Genomic DNA, 22,871 nt, shown 5'->3' with positions numbered 1-22,871 from the left:
ATCATTAAAAATGTAACAAAAGTACTGCACACTTAACCAAGTATTTTTTGCACCTTGGGATTAACATTACAGACTAATGCTCAGATAAAGATTCATATATCTTACAAATGATTCAAATAGCTCTCTGATATCCTGGTATACACAACAACTAGTGCAGCATCGGGGACACATTTATTACTGACAAGGTGGGTAGCAAGGATTAAAGTGACATTATGAGGTTAAAGCGAGAACACCGCACATATGTACTCTGTTCACTTGTTACTGAATACCAATTAAATTTCCAAGAACTTAGAATTAGAATTAGAATTAGATTACAGCGCAGTACAGGCCCTTCGACCCTCGATGTTGCGCCGACCTGTGAAACCATCTGACCTACACTATTCCATTTTCATCCATATGTCTATCCAATGACCACTTAAATGCCGTTAAAGTTGGCGAGTCTACTACTGCTGCAGGCAGGGCGTTCCACGCCCCTACTACTCTCTGAGTAAAGAAACTACCTCTGACATCTGTCCTATATCTATCACCCCTCAACTTAAAGCTATGTCCCCTCGTGTTTGCCATCACCATCCGAGGAAAAAGACTCTCACTATCCACCCTATCTAACCCTCTGATTATCTTATATGTCTCTATTAAGTCACCTCTCCTCCTCCTTCTCTCCAACGAAAACAACCTCCAGTCCCTCAGCCTTTCCTCGTAAGACCTTCCCTCCATACCAGGCAACATCCTAGTAAATCTCCTCTGCACCCTTTCCAAAGCTTCCACATCCTTCCTATAATGCGGTGACCAGAACTGCACGCAATACTCCAGGTGCGGTCTCACCAGAGTTTTGTACAGCTGCAGCATGACCTCGTGGCTCCGAAACTCGATCCCCCCTACTAATAAAAGCTAACACACCATATGCCTTCTTAACAGCCCTATTAACCTGTTAATGGAGTGGGCTGGATGCTACTTTCAATGAGAAACCTGTGCAGCAGACCGCTGAACGCACATTGAATGTAGTCACACTGCAGACATTGCATTCTGCTAGCTCCATCAAATTAGCCGGGGCGGGCCGCCGCCCCCCCCCCCCACCCCCGACTGCATGTGGGGGGTTGCTGTCTGTCCCCGGCAATGGAGTCAACTGCCTGTGCGCAGGCGCTGACGCCATTTTTAAACGGCTGTCAGCCCTACCAGGAAATTTAAATATTTAAAGCAAAATGGATTTGAAATAAATAAAAACATCTCTTTTGCCTCTCTCCCACCCCCCAAAACAATTAAATTAATTATTTGCCCATCTGCCCCAAAATACTTACTTTTGCCATCTGACCTCTCCCCCCTGCACAAAATGTAAACTATAACCTTTCCCACCATCCCCTATACCCATGACATTAATTTGACCCCATTTCCCCTCCCCTCCTCACGGCACTGATAAACGTACCTCATCCCTCCCCCCCCGCCCCTCCACCAGCATTGCGCTTCGTTTCCCTGTACTGGGATCTAAAGGCGTGGCACTGTTGGCCACTGGGGTGAAGATCGCAATGGGCTATCAGGAGGCGACGGAAGAGTAATTAATTCAGGTATTTTAATTTATTTAAATTTCAGCCCCGTCGCTAAGCGCCTGGGGGCCGCCACGAGGCCTCACGTCGCCCATAATATCAGGCCAGCCCCTTCCGGCTTTGAGGTCCGTGGTGGGCCTCGATCGGGGCCATCTTCAGGCCCCTCACACCACGGATCCAGATGTCGAGGGCCCCTTAAATTCCAGCCCGTAATGTCAGATCAAAGGTAGTAGTATGCAGAACCTACACAATACAGCTTTGCTCCAACATAAAAATTGCAGTATACTGTAAAAGATAGTAACGGCAAAGGGAGGCAATAACCAAGTTAGATGATGAGCAGCAGCAGGTAAAGAAGGAGGTTAAGAATGGAAGTGATAGTGCATTCTTGATTGGTATGCAATAGAAAATTGCTGGGTCTACAAAACAGTGAAATATCTACTTAAATTTCACAAAATCAAAATTGTCACCCCACATCTATGCACAAGAACTAGTCAACGGGAGTTAATGGATGTGAACCAACACTTTGAATACTGGACGATTAATCCCTTCCTAACCCAAGGGTATCAAAGCCAGTTGCAATACCCCAAATGCCATTCCAGCTGAACTCATAAAAGAATCATAGAATGCTACAGCAAAAAATGAGGCCATTTGACCCTTCACAATTATAAAATTAGAAAATAAAGACCTCATTAGTGAGTAGTGAGATATTTTCACCAAAGTGTGTAAATACTAAATAATCATATTGGCACTGAGATGTATGAAGTGTTTATAGCTCCAAGTGTTTGCTTGTGTAGTTTCCACAATATTTTTCTCCGAACTGTCTAATTTTGACAGTGTTAAAGTAAGGGACAGGTATTTGCAAAGAATAAGTAGCACAGCATGCAGCGTTTCAACAAACACAAAACTTTATGCTTCAAGAAATTATGGTGCAAATTTACCCTGGTCTCATCTACTCATCTCAATCCCAGTTGCTTCCAGGGATTCTGAACAAGTGACATGATTAAAATCTAATGCAACCAAAACTCTCTTATGAACAGCAAATTCAATCTACTGCCAGCCAAGCGGAAGTGAAAAAAAATCAAACAGCTTCCCTGGGGGTACATCACTGCTATATGCTTCATGCCACTGTGTCTAAGGTGAACTATAAGTGTCAATCATTATTAAGAATCCCCAAGGTGACAGCTCCACTTTTCAAACTCTGTGCACAGTTTGATCGAAAGTAAAATCTTAAAGGTCAATGCAACTTGCTAAGGACATGATAAACAAAGAAAAAGCTGGACTGCTCTGCCATCTTCACAGACTTATTACTTACAACTCAAAAAAACAACAGGGGAAAGTAAAAGTTTTAAACTGATGTTTGGAAGATATTGTACTGTTCCATCCACTACCACTAACTTGCCAGTTTCCATCCCCAACCACCAAGGAAGGATACAATGCCTCTTGTGTCCAAAGTAAAAAAAGTTCAAACCACTATATAAAGACACTAAGAAAAAAAAAAATCTAAGTATCGCTTCTCGCTGGCCCGTGTGAGGGGTCGCCTGGAATCTCATGTCCTTGTCAAACAATGATTTTCTCGCCAAATTTCTAATAGAAGCAACACAAATTTTGAGAGAAAATTCTAGCGTGAGGTAGCTGAATCATAATCTGATTCAGCTCCTCTGCCTTCTGCAAGAATAGAATCAAGTAGGGCATTTCTTGCCACAGCATTAAAAATCTCCAAGCAAAAAATTATCAGCTGAATAAAGGAAATGTAATTAGGGGTACCAACTCTGAAGAGGAAAAGGTTTACAATACAGTTCAGCTTATTTGAGCTGTGTGTGTATTTTATACACACCAAAAACATAGCATTAGCTTGACTTAGTTGATAGCACTTTGCCTCAGAGTAAAGAAGTTGTGGGGTCAAGCTCCGCTCCTGTACAAAATCTAGGCTAACAGTAGTATAGCACCGAGGGAGCAGTGTACCATTTCAGAAAATATTAAACTGAAGCCCACATCTTGCGGTCTTGTGCTTTCCTCTTCAGTTGCTCATAGGTGACTCCCATTTTCAATTGCAAGTTGTTTATCATTATTCTCTTTCTCCCTCTTGGTCTACATTCCTCTAATCTTCCTTCAATCACCTTCACCAAGTTCTCATGCCTTAGAATATGGACAATCCAATCTTGTTGCCTTTTCTTGATATTCACTTCTGATCTATCCTCCTCCACCATCCTGAGAACGTCTTCATTGCTTTTGTGTTCTCTCCAAGTGACCCGCTCCATCCTTCTCCAGAACATTTCACAACTTTCTCGGCGATGAATGTCCGCTTTTCTCAAGGTACATGTCTCAGCCCCATACAAGACACTCCAAATCACAGTCTTAATAATTCTTTTCTTAAGATCTCTACTTACTCCTATACTGAGCAATTATTTATGTTTGGAGAATGCGTTCTTTGCCATTACTATTCTAGCTCTGATTTCGTTATGGCATTAACCATTTGCTGACAAGATGCTTCCCAGGTACTTAAATTGTGATACCTGTCCTAGCTGTCGACCATTTATCTTGACCTCTGCTTTCCCACCATTATGTCTTTCAATCTTCATAACTTTAGTCTTTTTTACACTAATTTTCATTCCATAAGCTTTCACCACTTCATTCATTCTATCCATTAATATCTGTAGATCTTCTGATGTGCTAGCCACTAGGGCCTGGTCATCTGCAAATTTCACTACCTTCACCAACTGATCTCCCGGTCGGAATTTTTCGGCTCTTGGTGACTCCGGGGCAGACGAGTAACCCGAATCCGCTCTGCACCTCCCGCCCACCGGCATCATGCCAATTAGCAGCCCCGCGGTGTATACGGCACCTGAAAGGGCACGCGCGGGCGAGTTACTCATCAGCTTTGAGGGCGGGGCAAAATCTGGGAATGGGTACTGCAAGCCCTTTAAAAAGGCTTACAGCATCGAAATTGATCAGCTGCATAGGGGATTACATCAGATGAAGAGCTTTGAGTACCGCTGGAAGTCTCAAGGTAAACAAGTGTGCGTGATTTCAAGAACTTAAGGAAGACTGGCAGTGCCCAGGGGCAGGAAAGGACAAAAAAACGTTTGAACAGGCTGCAGAACATATCCAGAGTGATAGAGGGTAGAAGTTTCAGCACAATCTCCAGATTCTCAGCGGAATCTCTGCAGGTCCTCCTCCAGGCGGTGGAGGCGAGGAGTGATGTTCTATTCAATTCTGATGGCAGAAGGTCATCACAAGTGACCAAGAGGGCCTGGCTGGAGGCCGCAGAGATGGTCAGCAGCCGCAGTGTGGTACGGAGGAGGCGCCGTAGATGGAGAGGTTGGAGGACCTGGCCGTCAGAGTGAGTGACCCATAACGTGGTGGGAGGGTGTAAGGGGGGTGGTGGGCAGTGGGGGCCATTGACATGGTGATCGTCTCCTGCACTGAAGTGTGCCAATAACAGTTGAATCACACAAATGTGACCAAAATGTAGTAAGGGACATGTCCTTAAATCTGGAGTGCTGATCAAACTGATCAATCTGATTTTCCCTGCAGGTGAAACACATCAGTTGCCAGGAAGGGTCTTAGTGGCTCACCAGTCCACCTCTGAGGATGAGGAGATCGCCTCAGAGGGTGCACTGTCACATCATTGCACCTCACCAAGCACCACGCTTGGGATTACTGTACCTGCGGAAACTAATGCACTGACAGGTGTTAGCACAGCACAGTTGCCGGATCAATCCAGAGGCAGAACCGGCCGATGCCTCACACACTCGGAGGAGTGTGGGATGCCAGGCCAGTGCAGAGCCGCAAGCTGATGACGAGCCTCTGAGAACATCCATTCGACGGGAGATGTTGCAGGTACAGCACGTGGTGCATGGACATAAGGCGGAGTTGCCAGAGACGCTGCAAGCTATATCGCATTCTCTGGAAACGTCCATCCAGGGCATGTCAGCTGCAAACTCTCAGGCATTTGTCCATCTGGCATCCTCCATTGAAAGATTGGCGGCTGCAGTGAAGGGGCCAGTACTGAAAGCGATCCGTGATCACAGGGCGGACGTAGCCTCCCTGGACCAGGCCATCAGAGCGCAATCTCAGATGCACATGCGGCAGGTAGAGGCTGCTCATCCCTCTGAGGTCAGTTTGGGACCAGCCGAGCCTCAGGAGGGCACAGGGGCAGCAGCTGAGCACATGGGAGCTCCTCTCAGGGCACTCCTGATGCATCATGCAGCTCCTTGCTCCCTCCGCCAGTGACATATGAACTGCAAACTCCCAGGGTGTTAGAGGGTGCTCCTGATATTTCTCACAAGCACCCTGATATACTGCAGCCTGCACGGCCACAAGCAGGCAGAGGACGACTGCCAAAGTCATCAAGAACAGGGCGGAAGCCTGATCAGCCACCTGCCTCTGGTGAGTCTGGTGGCGAGGAATCGTCAAGAGCACACACAAACGTACTAAGAAATCACTGTAACATCACATCTGGTTCACTGGGTTACCTTCCAATTATTTATTTGAATTGTACATGAGATAATTGTAAATAACTGTGCTTTGATAATTTAACTTTGCATATATCATCCATGAAGCTGCATCAGACATTGTTGCGTGGCTCAAGAGGTCACACAATTGAGTTGGGTTCATCGTGACATGATGCTGTTCTTAAATCAGATCATCTCTTCCCTTTGATGTGTGTGTTTTCCCCCCTCTCAGAATCCCACAATGACTCATTGCATACCACAATGTCAAATCTTTGCATGGAGCGATCCTCTCAAGAGAAACGCTTGCCTATTAGGGCCCTCGGGTCTCTCTTGCACTTAATTCCAGAGGACATTCTGCTTCCTCTTCCCTTCCATCATGTGGGTGCTGCCCATCTTCCTCATCAGAAACTCCATCTTCATCTGATGAGACCTCACGATTATCTTGAACCTCCTCAATGGCATCTCTCCTTTCCATCACTAGGTTATGCAAGGTGCAGCAAACGACAATAATCCTGGAGACTCGTGCTGGCGCGTACTGCAGTGCTCCACCCGAGCGGTCCAGAGACCTAAACCTCATCTTTAACAAGCCAATCGTTTTGAACGATTGTCACTCTGGTGGCCACATGGCTCTCATTAAAGTGTGCCTCAGCATGACCCCTTGGGATTCTCATGGGTGTCATCAGCCATGTCTTCAGAGGATAACCCCCGTCAGCAATTATCCAACATTCCAGTCTGTCCGGGGGACTGAAAAGAGCAGGTGCCTAAGAGTTTCTGAGAATGAATGCATCATAGCAGCTCCCTCAGTAACGTGCACAAACCTGCATGATTCTCTTCTGATGATTGCATAGAAACATAGAAAACAGGAACAGGAGTAGGCCATTCGACCCTTCAAGCCTGCTCCGCCATTCATTATGATCACGCTGATCATCCAACTCAGTAACCTGTTCCCACTTTCCACCTCCCCCATGTCCTTTGATCCCTTTCGTCCCAAGAGCTATATCTAACTCCTTCTTGAAAACATACAATGTTTTGGCCTCAACTGCTTTCTGTGGTAGCGAATTCCACTGGGTGAAGTAATTTCTCCTCATCTCAGTCCTGAAAGATTTACCTCGTATCCTTAGACAATGACCCCTGGTTTTGGACTCCCCCACCATTGGGAACATCCTTCCTGCATCTGCCCTGTCAAGTCCTGTTAGAATTTTATAGGTTTCTAGGAGATCCCCCTCACTCTTCTGAAGTCCAGCGAATATAATCCTAACTGACTCAATCTCTCCTCATAAGTCAGTCCCACCATCCCAGGAATCAGTCTGGTAAACCTTCGCTGCACTCCCTCTATAGCAAGAGCATCCTTCCTCATAAAAGGAGACCAAAACTGCACACACTATTCCAGGTGTGGCCTCACCAAGGCCCTGTATAATTGCAGCAAGACATCCCTGCTCCTGTACTCAAATCCTCTCGCTATGGAGGCCAACATACCATTTGCCTTTTTTACCACCTGTTGGACCTGCATGCTTACCTTCAGCGACTGGTGTACGAGAACACCCAGGTCTCATTGCATATTCCCCTCTCTCAGTTTATAGCCGTTCAGATAATAATCTGCCTTCCTGTTTTTGCTACCAAAGTGCATAACCTCACATTTATCCACATTATACGGCATCTGGCATGCATTTGCCCACTCACTCAACTTGTCCAAATCACCCCAAAGCCTCTCTGTATCCTCCTCACAACTCACCCTCCCACCCAGTTTTGTGTCATCTGCAAATCTGGAGATATTACATTTAGTTCCCTCATCTAAATCATTAATATATATTGTGAATAGCTGGGGTCCTAGCACCGATCCCTGCGGTACCCCACTAATCGCTGCCTGCCATTCGGAAAAAGACCCGTTTATTCCTACTCTTTGTTTCCTGTCTGCTAATCAATTTTCTATCCATCGCAATACACTAATTTTACACGCTAATCTCTTATGTGGGACTTTGTCGAAAGCCTTCTGAAAGTCCAAATAAACCACATCCACTGGCTGTCCCTCATCAACTCTACTAGTTACATCCTCGAAGAATTCTGGTAGATTTGTCAAGCATGATTTCCCTTTCGTAAATCCATGTTGACTCTGTCCGATGCTACCACTGTTCTCCAATTGCTCTGCTATAAAATCTTTGATAATGGATCTAGAATTTTCCCCACCACCGACATCAGGTTGACTGGTCTATAATTCTCTGTTTTCTCTCTACCTCCCTTTTTAAATAGTGGGGTTATATTAGCTACCCTCCAATCTGTAGGAACTGTTCCAGAGTCTATAGAATCTTGGAAGATGACCACCAATGCATCCACTATTTCTAGGGCCACTTCCTTAAGTACTCTGGGATGTAGATTATCAGGCCCTGGGGATTTATCGGCCTTCAATCCCATCAGTTTCCCCAATACCATTTCTCTACTAATACTGATTTCCTTCAGTTCATCCCTCTCACTAAACCGTGTTCCCCAACATTTCTGGTATGATATTTGTGTTCTCCTTTGTGAAGACAGAACCAAAGTATGCATTTAGTTGGTCAGCCATTTCTTTGTTCCCCATAATAAATTCCCCTCTTTCTGACTGTAAGGGACCTACATTTGTCTTCACCAATCTTTTTCTCTTCACATACCTATAGAAACTTTTACAGTTAGTTTTTATGGTCCCCGCAAGCTTGCTCTCGTACTCTATTTTCCCCTTCTTAATCAATCCCTTGGTCCTCCTTTGCTGAATTCTAATCTGCTCCCAATCATCAGGTCTGTTGTTTTTTCTGGCAAATTTGTATGCCTCTTCCTTGGATCTAATGCTAACTCTAATTTCCTTTGTAAGCCATGGTTTGGCTACGTTTCCCGTTTTGCTTTTGCGCCAGACAGAAATAAACAATTGTTGCAGTTCATCCATGCGCTCTTTGAATGTTTGCCATTGCCTATCCACCACCATTCCTTTAAGTAACGATTCCCAATCCATTATAGCCAACTCACGCCTCATACCTTCATAGTTTCCTTTATTAAGATTCAGGACCCTAGTCTCAGAATCAACTGTCACTCTCCATCTTGATGAAGAATTCTATCATATTATGGTTGCTCATCCCCAAGGGGTCTCGCACAACTAGACTGTCAATTATTCCTCTCTCATTACACAATACCCAGTCTAGGATGGCCTGTTCTCTAGTTGTTTCCTCAACGTATTGGTCCAGAAAACCATCCCGTATACACTCCAAGAATTCCTCCTCTACGGTATTGTGACTAATTTGATTTGCTCAATCTATAAGCAGATGAAAATCACCCATAATTACAGATGTTTCTTTATCGCATGCGTCTCTAATTTCCTGTTTCATGCCATTCCCAACATCACCACTACAGTTTGGGGGTCTATATACAACCCCCACTAACGTTTTTTGCCCCTTAGTGTTTCTCAGCTCTACCCATACAGATTCCACATCGTCAGAGCCAATATCCTTCCTCACTATTGCGTTAATTTCCTCTCTAACCAGCAATGCAACTCCACCGCCTTTTACTTTTTGTCTGCCCTTCCTAAATACTGGATGTTCATTTCCCATCCCTGGTCACCCTGCAGCCGTGTCTCCATTATCCTGACTATATCATACCCATTTACATCCATTTGTGCAATTCATCCACTTTATTGCGAATGCTCCGCGCATTAAGGCACAAGCCTTAAGGATTGTCTTTTTATGCCAAACCATGGCTTACAAGGGAAATTAGAGATAGTATTAGATCCAAGGAAGAGGCATACAAATTTGCCAGAAAAAACAACAGACCTGAGGATTGGGAGCAGTTTAGAATTCAGCAAAGGGGGACCAAGGGATTGATTAAGAAGGGGAAAATAGAGTACGAGAGTAAGCTTGCGGGGAACATAAAAACTAACTGTAAAAGTTTCTATAGGTATGTGAAGAGAAAAAGATTGGTGAAGACAAATGTAGGTCCCTTACAGTCAGAAACAGGGGAATTTATTATGGGAAACAAAGAAATGGCTGACCAACTAAATTACTTGTCCCCTTCCCGCTATTTTTCACTGTGGCCCTGTTTGATTCTGGCCATTGATTTCTCTGCCTATCATTTTTCTTATTCCCCTTACTGTCTTTTGTTCTGGTCTTTGATCCCCCCTCCTCTTACTCCTTGCAAAGGTTACCACCACCCTGCCATTTTGGTTTAAACCCTCTCCAACCACTCTACAAGCTGAAAGTTCAATGAATGGAATCCTTTTCAGTTAATGAATGCCCCTGACTGACCTGCTGGTGCTCTAACTGGCACAGGAGTACAGTCTATCACGCCCTGAACCATTGGGAACCCAGCTATTGCGCTGAAACCTCTTGCTCTTTCAGCTTGGCTGGTGTTGTCCGTTTTAAAAGATATGAAATTGTTAGCAGGTCTGAACAATGCATCAGTCACAACCTTTATGCAGTGGTGCACAGCTGCTTGGGAAACTCCGCACAAATCTGCCGCTGAAGCCTGGAAAGAGCCACACACACAAAAGTTAAGAGCTATGGTCACCTTTAGAGTGACCGGCATTGGATGGCCACCGAAGCAGTTTGAGGCTACATTCACTGCCAGCATCTCAAAGGGATGTCACAGTCTCACGTGACAGATGCAGTCTTCTGCACTGGCGTCCAGACAGCTGCAGGTAGCTCAGACGTGGGCGGTATACCCTGCCTGTTGGGTTGGCGCGTCTCTGGACATGTGTTCGCTCTCGGCTGACTCTGCCACCTACTCTCCCTCCCACGTAACGGGGAGGCACTTGACCAGCTGGTTGCGCGTTCCATGCCCAGCTGTCATTCTGTCCCTGCTTGGGGCATAGTCCTCCTCATCTGAAGAGCTGTGTCCAGAATGCACAATTCCCATCATTGGACTGGTTACCAGATTCAATGACAAAATCTCTTACCTTCCAGCTGTCAGTACGGGCGCACACACCCCCTTCTTTCCACTCACTTACTCAGAGCAGATGGGTCCCGAGCTGCAGTGAGTCAGTCAGTTGGAGCCCTCAGCAGAAGCTACAAACGTCTACAATTTATAAAACACAAAAACTCACACCTGATAAACACCAAAAGCAGTACCTACACCCTCACCGATTGCCTGCCTTCTGCCCTTTTAACGTTGCCAGGTCCCTGACACGTTCAATGACACAATTTACGGCCGTATAATCAGACGGCGCAGGTAAATTTGCAATCAATTGGGTTTTCAAGGGCTTCAATTGCCTTTAAATTACTTGCAGTCGGGCGGCGAGCAGCGTCTCGATCTCGCCCGACTTCCTGGGTCGTGAAATGGCGTCTGTGTGTCATGACGCTGGGGACCCGACCCGACATCATTTCACCTCCAAGCCGCCTCAGACGGGACCCGATTTCGCAAGGTAAAATTCCAGCCCCTAGTTTGACATCTTACTGTACTTCACCTAGTGCTTCTTTTATGATGGCTTCCACATAGATTTAAAGAGCAATGGTGATAATAGAAAGCCTTGTTTCACCCTGTGCTTGATTACACCTGTCTCACCGCAAATGCAAAAGATCTCATAGCATGAGGTGAAGAACAGGAAGTTCAGTAATGAATAGTTGGTGAAGCACTTTGGGGCATCCAAGGACATAAAAGGCTGCATATAAATGCAAGTTCAGTTGCTTGCTCTTTCTATCCATTGCAAAAAAGGATAGAAACCACCTGCAAGATCTGTATTCCATTCTTAACCCCTGTGGCTCAGAGGCTCCAACAACAAAAAATGCAAACACAGAAAGGCAATTCAGATCACCCTTACACCATATGGAAAACATCAACCAGGGATCTCTGTAGGATGAAGGTTATAATCATTTAGTCACAGTCATGACTGTATCATGTACAGGGAAATTCGCACAATAGAGTACTGCACATCCTTTTGCTCTTTTTTAAAAAAAAGACTGCATTCTTATTTTTGAGAAAATTTAGCAATGTGTAACAATGCCCAGGTCAGCTTTACGCACCAGTCAAGAGAATCGCAGATAGGAAGCAAAACTCTCTGAATACATTTCAAAGTGGAAAAAACATGCTTGATGCAAATAGGAATTTCAGACATTTTATGGCTCAGTGAGTAAATGCACGTGCTGTTGTGCTTGGCCGAGAGACCAGCAAAATCCCTGATTCATTCCCTGTGATCAGGTGCAAATGTCAGCTACTGAAACAATGGACTACCACATTTGCCACATCTTCAGTTTTGGGAGGAAGTTCAGAAAACTGAAGAAAATTTCCAGTGCTGGACGTTAACTAGTTGTCCCTGTGTTTACCCTGCATTCGCAGACAGGAGGAGAAGGACAGAGTGTCTAGCCCATCTTTGATGGTTTCCACCCAGAGGATAATAGCCAATTGAATGAAGTGTGGATGACGCTACCACCTGTGAAGCCATACCCAGCATGGAATCACCATCTTCAGGCGAAGGAGAATAGGGGGACTGCATGAGAGAGAGAAAATATATACAAATATGTAAAGGACAGGCCGGTGATATAGCAAAACAAGCAAGAAAGATTATGGAAGAAATACAGCTGAATTTAGAATGCAAAATCTCTGTTTTGTAAGCCAAGCACTGTGAGAGACACAAAAAACTATTATACTGAGCCACATTGCACAAAGAACTCAATTTCAGTAGAGTATTGCAACAATATTTATTGCTTTCATAAATCAAGGGGAATAATGGAAAATATCTAGAGTGGAAGAACACGATGTGAACAGCTCAAGTTAAGAGGATCTGAGAGGCAGACTGAAGATGTACACAGCAGTAAATTAGGCATGAGATTTACCCTTTGTTGTCATTTAGTTATGGGTTACTGGAATTGAGAAAAGTGGGCATAAGACTGAAAATACAGAGAAGAGAACTGCTGAAGTGCTGGCCTTTTAACGTCAATACCTCATATAATAGTTAATTTTTGGCTGGCCCCTACATGTCCAATTGGAATGAGGTTTTAGTATAACATGAAAGTTTTCAACTAAGGCTAGTCTAACTTTTTGAATTTTTTAAAGCAATTTTGAATAGACTTGTAGCAGATCTCAACCAATTTGATCACTTTACAGAGGTCATTTTCAATTGTAAAGAAAATCAGGAAACATTTGCAATAAAGTTATTGTTTTCCCTACAGAATGCATGCACAAAATAATAGAAATTTTAACCCATAAGTATTCCTGCAATTTCCAATGTAAATTGGATCACTAGATATTGGTTTATTACGGCTTTAAGAAAAGCACATGTGTGAAGTTGGCTTTTGTACATTCTGTTGACTAGTGTTTTTTTTTTAAAAACAGGTTAAATTAGTTTAGTATTACATTTCTGCCAGCAGACTTGAGAACAAAATGCAGCACAGATGTGTTGTTGCACGAACTTTCACAATAACAAAAGCGCTGGTACTAAACATATTTTTTATGTGATCCTGCAGGCATTTTTTGTTATAACCTATACATTTTTATGGGTTTTCTTTTGCAAGTGGAAAGGTTTCAGCAGCCCATCCTTCCTTAGTTTTGATTACTTGCCTGGAGGTCTTTGACATTTGGAAAAGGAATGCCTATTGTAACCACAGCACGGGCGTTATCATCAGTGAAATCAAGTCCTTCGCTGACTTTTCCCCTGCAAACAGCTACCAAGAGAGCGCCACCTAAGAATAAAAACAGAAAGAAAAATCAAGGCACTGCACCAAAAGGAAAGTTAAAAGGGTAAACATAAATCAGCTCGCAAAAGATGGATAGCTTAACATTTTGACTCGGGGCTAAAAGGTCCAGCAAACTTCAGTCAATTTAGTCCATCATATATGCAGATTATTCTGCACTGGCTTTGGTTATGACACCACATCCTACTTAATTCCATAAATGTACAGCTTGGAAACATGTTTTTGTTTGTGTTTTTTCAGCACCACTTAATTCACCCGTATTACCTATATGTACGGGTCAAACATATTATTACGTATGCTTAAACTGTCCAAAATAATTCTCATAATTAGAATTATTTTGGAGAGAGCCACGTAATATAGAACTAGTTTACTACAACAGAAGGTTTGTGTCTCCCTTTTGAGATATTGCAAATTTTGACTGATCTGTGCTTCAGCAAAGATACAGAGGAAATCAGATAAGGGCTGTGTTCTCAACTTCAAAATGGAATACTTTCCTCAACGATGATTCATCTGTCATGGGACACGTGCAACCCAATGCGAATTCCTCCACCTCACAGCTAACAACTAACTAAACCCAACTCAAATGTAAGCTTGTGGGCTGTTTCATCCAATTTTCTAGCCTTCTTACCTGAAGGTATTGATTCACACTGGGGTGCAGTTCCATCCAGTAAAGACTAACATGAAAATTTAGGCAATGATTGTCAGCAGGCTGCTCCTCAGTAAGAGGCATCGCAGCAGAGGCCAACATTGACCTTAACAGCATTTACATAATTAGAGCAGCAGTCACTGAATGACGATCAGGAGTGGGAATCCTGACCGATTACCCCTGCCGGCTTCTGCCTCCTCAACTCAGAAATGCTGAGGCTGACTGCATCTGTTACCATCCCAACCACCTGAGATCACAGCACAGAATGGAAATCAAATGAGACATCTTTTGTTAATATTTCGCAGTATGATACTATTGAGCTTGCAGGGAAGTTAACTTGGGTTGGAGACTTCAAATATTCACCATTAACCCCCAAACATGTTGCTGCAGTTCTGTATAGCAAACATAAGTACAGTAATTTCAGTAAAGCAACTTCTTTCCAAATATATCCCATGCAATAGATGCCTTAGGTATATGCTTTACTCATTATTACACTGAAGCACAGACTATCTACAAGTGAATCACCCGTGGCTTTGCTCTCGGTTAGTTGGAAGAAATGCTACAGGGGTGATTTTAACCTGATCTGATCAGCGGGAAAATGACAGGATCGGATTAGCTGCTCTTCTTACACCTTGCCCAATTTTACTTTCCACAATGTAAACAAACGGCCAAGCCGATCCTGTCAGTTTCCCACCCAGGCAGGTTAAGTTAAAATGAACCCCTTGTGTTTATTTTGCCACACAGAGGTTATAGTGCCACCTCTGGGAAAAGCAGGAATAGCAGCCAGCAGCTCAAATGGTGGTGTGCTATTTATTTCTTCAGTAGTCTGGATCAGTGGGAAAATATCAGGGATTCAATAGCATTCATACATCAACTTCTAGGAGAAGAAAGTGCATTTACATACTGTTTTAAGCCTTAAACTATTTTTTCAGTGTTATTATGGACTGAATAGCTAACAACCTGAATGGGTAACGCAGTATTTATTTTGCTGCCAGGACCAGCAAGGAATTTTTGGTGCAGCTAAAGCAAGTGTATCAATTCCTAATGGAACAACAGAGAAGAAAAACAGTTTCCTCAAAGCCTCCAAATGCTTTTAGCTTTAATTATTTTAGTGAATGCAACTGGGAGACAAAACTGGGAGTGGGCAGTGCTTTTAGTGGTAGGAGAATTGAATGGTAAGCGTCATACTATTTTCCTACATAAGAGTACCAACAATTTAAAAGTAATTCATTTGTTCTGAAGCGCTTTTGGGATAACCTGAAGCCATGAAAGCAACTATATAAAAAGTTCTTTCTTTACCTACTAAAAGTAACAGAAGCAGGTATGCTAGTCATACCCTAGGCATTACATCTAGGCACTCTGAAACGTCATAAAAACATGCTAAACCATTGCACAAGGAAACAAATGTCACAAATAGTAAGTCTCAAGAGTTTTATTGCACACTAGTGAACCTCCCATGGTGTTACTCATATTAAGTCAGAGGGAGAAGGGTTGGAGAAGTGGTGCTGGTACGGTGGGTACCTGCAATCTGTTCTGAAACTTTAGATAACTACTACAATCCATTATGACAAGACTACATTGGAATATTTACCTTCTCTTGATATATTGAAAATCTTGTGGCTACACAGGCATCCTGTCAACCATACCATTATAAATTCCTACACCCATGGCAAACAGCTGAGGCTCATGATGGTGCACTACAGCAACAGGTAAGTACCTAGAACACAGATAGCCAAGGGCTTGAAGCTGCCCTCTTTTTCTTCTTTCCACCATCTCTCTTTCCTCCTTGCCCTCTGTCATGGTGTCCAAGAACAATGGGTGTGGAAGGGTAGCTGGAGCAAAGAGTCAAGGTCTGCGACAGTTGAGACAGGAGGTGACATGCGCTAAGCTTCTGGAGGCCACTGGTCAGACAGCCGAGAAAAGTGCTACTGGGCAAGAAGCAACGAGCAAGAGGGCGTAAAGTAGTCCAGAATAAAATGGGGTGTGAAAAATCAGTGGGGAAAGAAAAGGGAGAAACTGGAAGCAGAGAGTGATGAGGAAAAGCCTGAAAGCTATAGTACATAAAAATATCAAAAATAATTTATTTAGAAGCAAAAAGTAATATGGTGACTAAGTTGAGAAAAAGTGTTCAGAAATGTGTTGTACATCCATCTAATGGCAAAAAGGAGGAGTTTCAAGACTCGAGCAATTGCATAGAGAGCCACCTGGTTGCCAAAGCTATTGGCCTAAGGATAGAATTATGAGATTGACATAGGAAAATTCAATACTAAATGTTGATAGGGATGTGTTGACACAAAAGTGTGACAAAAATCATAACAGCAGGAAGTATAGTTTTTGGACACCCAGCACATACTCTACACAAAGTTTTTAAATAAGAAATATATCATTGTTGGCAGAGACCTCATTAATCATTACAGGAATTGTAGCATCGTTCAATAGTCTTGGGTGGAGTATTGAGGATATCAGGTAGAATTGGAACAGTAACCGATAATTAAGGCAACTAAGATAAAAGCATTAAGATTAAGTAGGATACAAGGGAAGGTGTTGGGAAGTATCACAGAATGTTGTCACCAGAATTAGCTATGGTTCTACTTAATAATGAACATATCATTATGTGTAGAGTTCCTCACACCCAAACTTGATTCAATGGATAACAGTTCTTGATAAAATTCTGTAGTCAATGTAATATATACATGACTTTTTTCCCCGATAGTAATTTTAGCTTTAAAACATAATTTATATTTTCTTAGTTGGTAAATGAACAAAAATCAATCATACAGTTAAGAGTGTGCTATATAAAACTTCATGTTGACATGGCCTTATAATACATCAGTTCTGCTTATGGATTTGGGACCCTATTTGAGGTTTAGTCCACACAGATTAACTGTATTCCAGTTCAAATGGTGAAAAGGCAAACACTTCTCTCTTATGTACCTTTGTTTAGTCTGTCCTTTATTACATTATAGTAGGACTGCAGCAATCCATCAAAATCACTTTTGTCACCCCCCTTCGGCTCAACGACAACTGCTTTGACTTCCTCCAGTTTCTCCCACAATCCTGTGATCATCCAGCGATTTTGTAGCTTGTCCAGCATCTGCAAGTAGGGATAAGAAATATTTTCTGGATATAGGAACCTACTATAAATTTAATTTCACAGTGATTAAGATGTCAAAAACTAAATTAAATCAGCAGCAATGTTGACAATGACTGCACACATGTTTCTGAAGAGTATTTAACAAGACAACAATATTGTTTTGCTGCCAGGGGTTTATGTCATAGCATTTTATTATCTGGATTCCAATATGGCCTGAGGATGTTTACAAATCAACTGAAAATCTACCTGTGCATTAGCTGGGCAAATTTCCACTCTCTTTGTCTCAAAGGTAATTGCAAATGTACAATAGCAATAAACCAGTAATGGAAAGTATATTTTTACTACTAAAAAAATTCAAATGAAGCACCAAGATCCAGATTGCAACAAACCAACAAAATTGAAAGAATGCATGGGAAATGGAGGTAAAGCAAAAGGTGATGCCACACATGGCTTTTGCATTCATGTAGATTGTAGGGGGAAGGGAAAAATCATGGTTAAAAAAGTGCCACACGGTGAGTGCTATTTCCAGCAGTAGCAGCACATCAAGTTCAACTAGCAAGTGCATATCCTCCTGTTTTGTCCTTCATATAGCAAGTTTCATAGTCTGATATTGATGATTTGGTTGATGAGAGAAAATGCAAGGCATATTTGCAGAAAAGGGACTGCAGCTTTTGGAGGGTGAGCCAACCTTTGCAGCTTCTACACAGCTGCCTTACCAAACCTCTCAGTTAATAATTCCCCAGTATAATTTAAAGAGGCAGGGCAAAAAATATTTCCAAAACTTCAAAACGTATGTTTTGTAATACTTTGGGAACGAATTTCATGCATTGTATAATTTTAGATAGGTATTTTATACATTTTATAAATTAGTTGACATCCCATGGCATTGCACTTGGGGAATTAAAATCAGTATAGTCTTCAGATGAAGTGGAATTAAACAACAAAAGGAATAATTAGATCAGAGCATGCATACATCAGTTTTTAAAGTCATACATTCAGTCTTTATTACTTAACCAAGTTCCTTTGTCCACATTTAAAATAGAAACTTCCTATGTGAGACTGTCATGGTGTAATTACTTCTTTTTCCAAAAATATACTTCATTCATTAAATTTGTAAAAGTACATTACATAACAGTTCAAATTTGACATTAAAGTGCAATACAGTTCAGTTTCTTTCAATACAGCACATGAGGTGCCTTACTACACCTGCCATTACAGGTTATATTTATAATGGACATTTATATTTTGTGTCAAGCATGCTCTGGTGCACACAGCCCGAGGGGTTTTACACGGGTTCCAGCCTCTTGATATACTAAGTATGGTTGGAGGGCCTTAGACAGTGGTCTTTCCCTTTTGAGCCAGCTGCCCCAAGCTTTACTGCGTCCCTCAGCACATAGCCCTGAACCATGGAATGTGTCCGTAACACTTGGTCGTCGACAGCTCTTTGCACTGGAAGACCAGAAAGTTTTGGGCAGACCAAAGAGCATCCTTCATCGAGTTGATGGTCCTCCAGCAGCAGTTGATGTTTATCTTGGTGTACGGTCCTGGGAACAGCCAGTAGAGCCAGAGTGCTGTGTTATGGAGCAGCTCGGGATAAACTTTGACAAAAATCACCGCATTTCTTTCCAGACCTGCTTTGCAAAGGCATATTCCAGAAGGAGGTGGGCAACGGTCTCTTCCCCCTCGAGGGCAGCATGCGGTGGATCCAAGACTCTGGGCGTGCAGAAAAAATCTGACAGGGAGGGCCCTTCCCACTACCAGCCAAGCTACATGTTGGTGCTTGTTTGAAAGTTCTGGCGATGAGGCATTCTGCCAAATGAGTTTGACAATCTGCTCAGGGAACCACTCAACAGAATACACCATCTCCTTTCTCCATGGCAATATGGTCAGACCCATCTCCGCAACACTGGGGGACAGATAGAATCTCAGCATGTGGTGACGCTTGGTGTTTGCATACCGATGGTCTGCACGCAGCTTGTTGCAGCTGCACCCAACAGTGCTTATCAGGATGAGGTACGTTTTCTCCCCTTTATAGAAATTTGTACATCAAGTCCCTGTGGATGTGGCCCATTTTCGATCTCCAAATAAAGCGGAAGATGGCTCGGGCGACCGCCACAGCGCAGAAGGCAGAGCTGCGCCACGTAGAGAATCACCGAAAGCACCTTCCACCTCTTGACCAGGTTCTTGCCATCAATGGAGAGGGAGCATCACTCCCACATGTCCAGTTTCTGTTTCACCTTGACTATACACTCCTTCCAGTTTTTTGGCACATGCCCCTGCCGCTCCAAATCATATCCCCATCACCATCAGGTAGTCTAACTTGATGAAGGGGACAAAGGATCTTGCTGTAATTTACTTTGGTTCCCGAGGCCAGTTCAAATGGTTGCAGATGCTCATCAGTCTGCAAACCAACAGCGGATCCGAGCAGAAGCCGGTGAATTGTCATGGTGTAATTACCCACACCTGCCAGTGGTGGCAGTGCAGAGGCTTCAATAATTGCACATAATTATGTGGAATAAATTTACAGAGGCAGCTTCCATTATGAATGTGGACTTGGGAATTTATAACTGAACCAGTTGACAGCAGGTGTATTCAATATATTGTAGGTAAATGTGCGGAGTATATTCAACATATCAAAAAGTTAAATGATTTTCAATATCAGGATGTCACAGTTTATCTAGCGATGTAAAAGAGTCACATTAACATGAAATAAAAACAAGAAATGCTGGAAATACTCAGCAGGTCAGTGACCCTTCATCAGAACTGACAGCCAGAAATGTAATAAGTTTTAAGTAAGTAAAATGGGGGTGGGGCAAGAGATAACAGAAGTGAAGGTGTTGATAGGACAAGGTCACAGAGAATAACTGACCAGAAAGTCATGGAGCAAAGCAGAAAGTAATGAAGGTGAACAAGGTAAAAGAAACAAACGAAAATCACAGAGAAAAGAGCAGAGCTTCAAGGTAGGAATTCCTGGAAGAGAAGTGGCAGTGAATTAAACACCAAAATAAAAGCAAATAAATGCTTCCAGCATCTGCAGTATTTTGCTCATATTAACATGAAAACTAATCATGAGATATCAAGAAAAGTAGCTTCCAGCATCTTCAGGGATGTTTTGCTCACTTATATAGCTATAATTCCAGATATAAAGCTTGCTTTATTATTGAAGGCACCAGTTTCCATTCAATTGACAATGTTCCATTCTATAAATTAGAATGGAAGTTCTATGCTTACATACTCAGTATAAGGGGACATGCCCCTGCCCCCCCAAACCATATCCCCATTCCATCTCCCTTCCTCTACCCATGTTCCTGCCACCTTCTTTTGTCGACCTTTCCCTATCCTCCTTCACCTCTCCACTTCCCACAAATGAGTACTTTGCATCAGTATTCACCAAGGAGAAGGACTTGATGGATGATGAACCTAAGAAAGGGAGTGTAGATAGTCTCAGTCATCTCATTATCAAAAAGGAGGTTGCGTTGGGTGTCTTGCAAAGCATTAAAGGTAGATAAGTCCCCAGGGCTTGATGGGATCTACCCCAGAATACTGAGGAGGGCAAGGGAAGAAATTGCTGGGGCCTTGACAGAAATCTTTGCATCCTCATTGGCTACAGGTGAGGTCCCAGAGGACTGGAGAATAGCCAATGTTGTTCCTTTGTTTAAGAAGGGTAGCAAGGATAATCCAGGAAATTATAGGCCGGTGAGCCTTACGTCAGTGGTAGGGAAATTATTAGAGAGGATTCTTCGGGACAGGATTTACTCCCATTTGGAAACAAATGGACTTATTAGCGAGAGGCAGCATGGTTTTGTGAAGGGGAGGTCATGTCTCACTAATTTGATTGAGTTTTTTGAGGAAGTGACAAAAATGATTGATGAAGGAAGGGCAGGGGATGTTATCTATATGGACTTCAGTAAAGCCTTTGACAAGGTCCCTCATGGCAGACTGATACAAAAGGTGAAGTCACATGGGATCAGAGGGGAGCTGGCAAGATGGATACAGAACTGGCTCAGTCATAGAAGACAGAGGGTCGCAGTGGAAGGGTGCTTTTCTGAATGGAGGGCTGTGACTAGTGGTGTTCCACAGGGATCAGTGCTGGGACCTTTGCTGTTTCTATTATAAATAAATGATTTGGAGGAAAGTGTAGCTGGCCTGATTACGAAGTTTGCGGACGACACAAAGGTTGGTGGAGTTGCGGACAGTGATGAGGATTGTCAGAGGATACAGCAGGATATAGATCGATTGGAGACTTGGGTGGAGAAATGGCAGATGGAGTTTAATTCGGACAAATGTGAGGTAATGCATTTTGGAAGGTCTAATGCAGGTGGGAAGTATACAGTAAATGGCAGAACCCTTAGGAGTATTGACAGGCAGAGAGATTAGATTAGATTAGAGATACAGCACTGAAACAGGCCCTTCGGCCCACCGAGTCTGTGCCGAACATCAACCACCCATTTATACCAATCCTACACTAATCCCATATTCCTACCAAACATCCCCACCTGTCCCTATATTTCCCTACCACCTACCTATACTAGTGACAATTCATAATGGCCAATTTACCTATCAACCTGCAAGTCTTTTGGCTTGTGGGAGGAAACCGGAGCACCCGGAGAAAACCCACGCAGACACAGGGAGAACTTGCAAACTCCACACAGGCAGTACCTGGAATCGAACCAGGGTCCCTGGAGCTGTGAGGCTGCGGTGCTAACCACTGCGCCACTGTGCCGCCCTGGGCGTACAGGTCCACAGGTCACTGAAAGTGGCAACGCAGGTGGATAAGGTAGTCAAGAAGGCATACAGCATGCTTGCCTTCATCGGTCGTGGCATTGGGTATAAAAATAGGCAAGTCATGCTGCAGCTGTACAGAACTTTAGTTAAGCCACACTTGGAATACTGCATGTAATTCTGGTCGTCACACTACCAGAAGGACGTGGAGGCTTTGGAGAGGGTACAGAAGAGGTTTACCAGGATGTTGCCTGGTCTGGAGGGCATTAGCTATGAGAAGAGGTTGGATAAACTCGGATTGTTTTCACTAGAACGACGGAGGTGGAGGGGCGACATGATAGAGGTTTACAAAGTTATAAGCGGCATGGACAGAGTGGATAGTCAGAAGCTTTTTCCCAGGGTGGAAGAGTCATTTACTAGCGGACATAGGTTTAAGGTGAGAGGGGAAAAGTTTAGAGGGGATGTGTGAGGCAAGTTCTTTACACAGAGGGTGGTGAGCGCCTGGAACTTGTTGCCGGGGGAGGTGGTGGAAGCAGGTACCATAGAGACGTTTAAGAGGCATCTTGACAAATACATGAATAGGATGGGAATAGAGGGGTACGGACCCCGGAAGTGCAGAAGGTTTTAGTTTAGGCAGGCATCAAGATCGGCGCAGGCTTGGAGGGCCAAATGGCCTGTTCCTGTGCTGTACTGTTCTTTGTTCTCTGCTTGGATCCAATGATCTCCCATTATCTAATGCTGCTTGACCTGAATATCACACTTGGTTTTGACTCGTCA

At 43.4% G+C, this 22,871-nt stretch overlaps 1 protein-coding gene across 16 annotated transcripts in view; it reads right to left on the bottom strand.

The window, feature by feature from the left end:
- Positions 1–22,871, bottom strand: part of brip1 (BRCA1 interacting helicase 1) — a 643,193-nt gene that overhangs the window by 466,220 nt on the left and 154,102 nt on the right. For all 16 annotated transcript variants that reach the window (XR_010968792.1, XR_010968793.1, XR_010968791.1 and 13 more), the window contains exons 15-16: positions 17,213–17,372; positions 13,499–13,620 (exon numbers count right to left, since the gene is read on the bottom strand). Coding sequence is in view for 10 of the 16 variants with exons in the window: in XM_068010724.1 (XP_067866825.1) it covers positions 13,499–13,620; positions 17,213–17,372 (282 nt within the window). In the remaining 6 variants the exon portion in view is untranslated. The remainder of the gene's footprint in view (positions 1–13,498; positions 13,621–17,212; positions 17,373–22,871) is intronic.

Source organism: Heterodontus francisci, chromosome 30, assembly GCF_036365525.1.
Source record: "Heterodontus francisci isolate sHetFra1 chromosome 30, sHetFra1.hap1, whole genome shotgun sequence".
NCBI lineage: Eukaryota > Metazoa > Chordata > Chondrichthyes > Heterodontiformes > Heterodontidae > Heterodontus > Heterodontus francisci.
Note: the sequence above shows the minus strand (reverse complement) of the source record. Positions and strands in the feature narration are given on the sequence as shown.